The sequence below is a fragment of the Triticum urartu genome, unplaced genomic scaffold (assembly GCF_003073215.2).
Source record: "Triticum urartu cultivar G1812 unplaced genomic scaffold, Tu2.1 TuUngrouped_contig_5122, whole genome shotgun sequence".
Lineage (NCBI taxonomy): Eukaryota > Viridiplantae > Streptophyta > Magnoliopsida > Poales > Poaceae > Triticum > Triticum urartu.
Window position 1 is genome coordinate 1 of NW_024115770.1, and position 4,986 is coordinate 4,986.

Here is a 4,986-nt window from a genome sequence, read left to right on the forward strand (position 1 = left end):
TGCCGGCCGCTGGCTGATGCCGGCGATGGGCATGTAGGCCGCTGGCTCTGTTGCCGGCGTGATGAACCGGGGCCGCTGGCATGAACTAGTGCTAGTCATTTGAAACGTTGCTACTGGTTTTTTAAATAGACGCAGACAGGATGGGGCAAATGGATGCGGCCGCGCGCTGGGCGCACGGCCACCGCATCCCAGGACACGCACGAACACGACCCCAAATCGCTACTCAAACGGACAGAATCCAGACAAAACAGACGTCCGTTTGGGGTCGCGCGGTGGAGTTGGCCTTAGGCTAGGCTTTTTAGCCCTCGCATGTGTGGCGCTCGGGCGGATAGCGACGCTTCTTCTTTGAGTTTGTCTTTCAGGCTCCGATCATCCTCGAGTTCGTCCGTATGGACATAGTCGACGGAGCTCTAGCATAGATTCCTACCATCTTCCTAGGGCAGTTAGGTTAGGTTTCTCGTCATGTGGTGAGATTTGGTGTCAGATACTTCAGATCTATGCAAAGGTTCGACGGCAGCAATTGCAGTTCCAAGGCGCCAGTCCTTAATGGCACATGCACGAAGACTTCCATGTTGTCATCGATAAGGTCAAACCGGCTCCCATAGGGGAGAGGCCACAACAACGCGTTGGTAGCTCGTTCTGACGACAATAAAGGTCGTTCAGTGGTCTCAGAATCTCAATGTCAATTTTATCATCTTAGAGATGCTTTGCTCTAGTGAACTTTTACAATAGATTTAATCCTTTTCGGAAGAAAGAGAAGCACAACCTATGTTTCCCTGAAAATGGGAAAAGCAGAGCTTGTACTTCCAAAAACATTGGTGAAACCCACAACCATGCTTCTCACCTCGTTTGTTTCTTCCATTTTTTTGGTTCAAGTTTTTTTTTAATTTTTCTAAATTTTCCTCTTGGTAGTCGTTTTTTCGGGTATCAGTTTTCCCTTGTTTTTTGTTTTTTATTAACATGGAATTCAGTTTCAAAGACCTAGATGTGAGAAATCCAACAGTGTAAACGGTGAAAACATTCAGTATTTAAATATACTGTTCAAAAGATAAAACGTTTTAAATAAACGAATCTATAAAACAAAGGAAAAACTTCCAAGTTAGATAAGCATTGTTCAAGAATTCGTCCTATTAATTAGTTTACATGCCAGTTAATCGCTACTCGTAGGGTGACTGAATCAAATATCACATATACGTCGTGTTAACTTGTTAGGCCGATTAATTGGCCTATCAGGCCCTGATTAATTGGTTGTTTGGCCGTTTAATCGTTGTTGGCCTAATAACTTATGGGCAAACAAAGCCGTCATGGGGTTATCTCTGTTGTCACTCGTTTTTCTTTTCTTTCTTTTTCCGTTGTTTTTCTTTGGTTCTCTTTATTTATTTCTCGGTTTTCATTGAGTTTTTCTTTTCTTTCTTCTTCGGTTTTCTTTCTTTCTTTCTCCTTTTCATCGGGTTTCTTTGTTTTCTCTTGAATTTTTTTTTCTATGCATATATTTCGTATGTATCAAATACCTTTTTTTAATACATGTTAACATCTTTTAAATGCTTGATTAACAATTTTCAAATACCAGATTAATATTTTTTAATACATGGTCAACATTTTCTCTATACACATTTAATATTTTCCAAATACAAGTTAAACATTTTTTAATACACGGTCAACATTTTTCTATGCACATTTAACATTTTCAAATATAAGTTTAACATTTTCTGAATACATGGCCAACAATTTTTATACATGTTTAACATTTTTTAAATTCAAGTTTAACATTTTTTTAATAGATGGTGAACATTTTTGAGATGCTTGATTAACAGTTTTCACATTCTTGTTCAACATTTTATCAAAAGCTTGATTAACATTTTTTTAATACATGATCAAGTTTTTTCACACATTGTATTTTTGTATACATTTTTAATATACATGGCCAATATTGTTTTATACACATTAAACATTTTTTTAAACATAATGTTAAGTATATTTTGTAATATATATGTTCAGAATTTCCGGAAGTGTAAACAAAACTAGAAAAACAAATAAAAACAGTAAATAAATTAAAAAAAACAGAAAAACAGAAAAACGAGGATGTGGCCTCAGCGCACCTGGGCCCGCCCCATCTCGAACTGCCTTGATGCGAGGGTTCCCTAGGTCTCACTACAAGCGCAAAGACTATCTCGCTTATGGAGAGACTTCCTTCAATCTCGCTGAAGCATCTAGAGTTATGGGCCGGCCCATTCACACTAAACGAAATACACTAGAGGAAAAGGGTTGTTGCACTGCTAGCCACAGGGTCAACATCTGGTTCGTGTTTAATTAGTTGGTCACACCCTTGTAAAAGAAAAAGAGTCGGGTTTTCACTGGTTTTCTGGGGGGTTTTCTTGCTTTTTCACTGGTTTTCACTATTTTTATTGTTCTATTTTATTTTCTTTGCTTTTCGTTGGTTTTCTGTTTCTTTTTCCTTTTTCTCTAGTTTTTTTCTTTGTTTTTTTTGTTTTTTCCTCGTGTTTCATTTGTTTTCTTTTGTTCTCCTTTAGGTATTCATTGTTGTTCTATAAACATTTTGGCATATATCTAATACATGTTTAATGTTTTCTCAAATACAATATTGACATTTACTGAGTACATGGTCAACTTTTTTTCAATATGCATTTAATATTTTCCAAATGATTGATTAATATTTTTCAAATACCAAATTAACATTTTTAATACATGGTCAACATTGTTTTTATAAACATTTTTACATTTTTTAAATTCTTGATTCACATTTTTTCAATACAAGTTAATTTTTTTTAAATACATCTTCAAAATTTTTCTATACATATTTAATATTTTTTTAAATGGTTGATTAACATTTTTCAAATGCTAGATTAACATTTTTTAATACACGGTCAATACTTTTTCTATATACATTTTTTACCTTTTTCTAAATCCTTGATTAACATTCTTTGAATACTAGATTAGCATTTGTTGAATACATGGTAGAATTTTTTTCTATAAACATTTAACATTTTTGTAAATGCTTGATTAGCATTTTTTAAATACAAGTTTACATTTTTATTAGATGGTCAACAGTTTTATCTATAGGCATTTAACACTTGTCAAAAAATAACTTTAGCATTTTGTGAATACATGGTCAACATTTTTCTATATACATTAAGCAGATTTTAAATGCTTCGTTAATATTTTTCAAATACTTGTTTAACATTTTTTCGAATGCTTGGATTAATTTATAAACACAGATCAGTGCAACTGGCCTATGATAAGTGCTAGAGTTTGACGGGCCGGTAAGACTTATTTCAGTATGATATGGGCCAGACTTATTTTAAACGAGGGATCGGGCTCTTCCATTCAGATAAGTCTGGCCCATATGGTCTGCCAGCGAAAAGATGACTCTGGTCTCCCCCGAGAAATTTCCAGATGTTTCGCCTATCCTCCATAACCCAGATCAAGGGCACGCCATCATCATTTCATACGACTCTCCTGCGCAACGAGATCGAGGTATGGCTTCCCGATCCCTCACGATTCACATCAGTGCTCTCCTAGTTGTAGGTCCGGTATCTAAGCTGCAACTCTCGCGCGGGGGATTAATTTGTTAGTACCTCAGATTTCTCTTGTTTTTGTTCTTGATTGATTGTTCATTTGAGACGCAACTGATATGCATATATGCGCATGGAAATGAGACTGAGGAAAATATATGAAGGGACGGTGTGATAAGGAATTTTAGGAAGGGGTGTGCTAGTTCATGGTTTTGTTGATGCCTCCAAGATTTTGTTGTTCGTCGCCAGCTTGGCCCGTTTCTTGTTGCTATCTGAATTTCTGTGCAAGGTTATTTGTTCTTTCTGCATGACCCTTTCTGTATAATTGACCGTATACCAAACATATCACTTGTTGCATGCTTACTCCCATGAATCTGTTCTTTGAGTAGAGATTGCAGGCAGCGAGCGCACGAATTCCATGAGGGGGAGTGCGAGGTCTCTTGTGGAAACTGCAACCAGACAAATCAAACCTGGCAATGGACTTGCGAGTAAGTCAAGATCCACCCTCAATTTGCTTTGCTTGAGAGTTTGAAGAACCAGCTCGGTGCCTTACTTCTTCACCTTCTGTTGAACAGGGTTGATGACGATTACTACTCCGAAGAAGCATGAGAAGGAGATCAGCCCTACTGAATCTGCCCTCCCAAAGGATGAAAATGTCGAGCCCCTCGTCGCATTCAGCCGTCCGCCTCCTTTGCCACCGGTTCTAGGCCCCTTGATCGCGCTCTCGCTTTTTCAGACTTCTTCTAGTGATGAAGACAGCAAATGAGTCGCCAGGTATGTGCAGATGTTGCCCATGCTCTTCTCAGTTTTTCCGCAGTGATGCCGTAGTGACATAAAATTCAAAATTCTTTGCAGGGGGCTTGCTTGTTTGATCGCTGAGTTGGTTACTTTTCGGAGCCTGGTCGTGTATATAGTCAGAGGTTGTAGACATCATGTTGCTGTAGTAGTCTGGCAAGTACTACGAAATCTGAATAATGTAGTAGTCTTTTGTGTGACAACTTTTCAGACTGAACAAATTTCGAAGTCTGTCGCTGTGCAATGTTTTATTTCCTTGTGAATCCATATGGGCTCGTTCACGAGTTGCAGCAAACGTGCCAGAATAGCTACAACAACGCAGACGGTAAGAACCTCTAGCCGACCCCTAAAAAGCTATACTTACAACGGAGTAAAATTTCTAGTTTACCCCACTAAACCGGATCTAATTGAAGTACCAAATCTGATAAGGGAGTAAAAAAAATTTGTTCCCGCTTATGTGAGATCAGCTAAAGATCCTCTAAGGTGATGTATTTCCTCTCCCGCTTCATTGCCTCAAAATGGCTCAGCCATGGGTTGGTACACCCCTTTTTCCATCAAAATGGCTCAGCCATGGGTTGGTACACCCTTTCCGTTTCACGGAGTGCCAGGGATATCTTTGCGGCCTGCACGGAGATCACGCTTGGTGATGGGCCATGGC

General features: G+C 38.4%; 1 protein-coding gene across 4 annotated transcripts; it reads left to right on the forward strand.

Annotated features, from left to right (window-relative positions):
• The first annotated feature begins 3,383 nt into the window (after positions 1 to 3,383).
• On the forward strand, positions 3,384 to 4,597 carry LOC125528799. 4 transcript variants are annotated; one of them, XM_048693235.1, is made up of 4 exons: positions 3,384 to 3,495; positions 3,923 to 4,021; positions 4,109 to 4,307; positions 4,389 to 4,597. In XM_048693235.1, the coding sequence occupies exons 1-3, from the start codon at positions 3,384 to 3,386 to the stop codon at positions 4,297 to 4,299; spliced, it is 402 nt and encodes a 133-aa protein (XP_048549192.1). In that variant the 3' UTR covers positions 4,300 to 4,307; positions 4,389 to 4,597. The 4 variants fall into 4 exon arrangements, with proteins under 4 accessions (XP_048549192.1, XP_048549195.1, XP_048549193.1 ...); XM_048693238.1 differs by lacking the exon at positions 3,384 to 3,495 and adding an exon at positions 3,502 to 3,822 and having other exon boundaries at positions 3,932 to 4,021; XM_048693236.1 differs by lacking the exon at positions 3,384 to 3,495 and adding an exon at positions 3,503 to 3,822.
• The last annotated feature ends 389 nt before the right edge of the window (positions 4,598 to 4,986 follow it).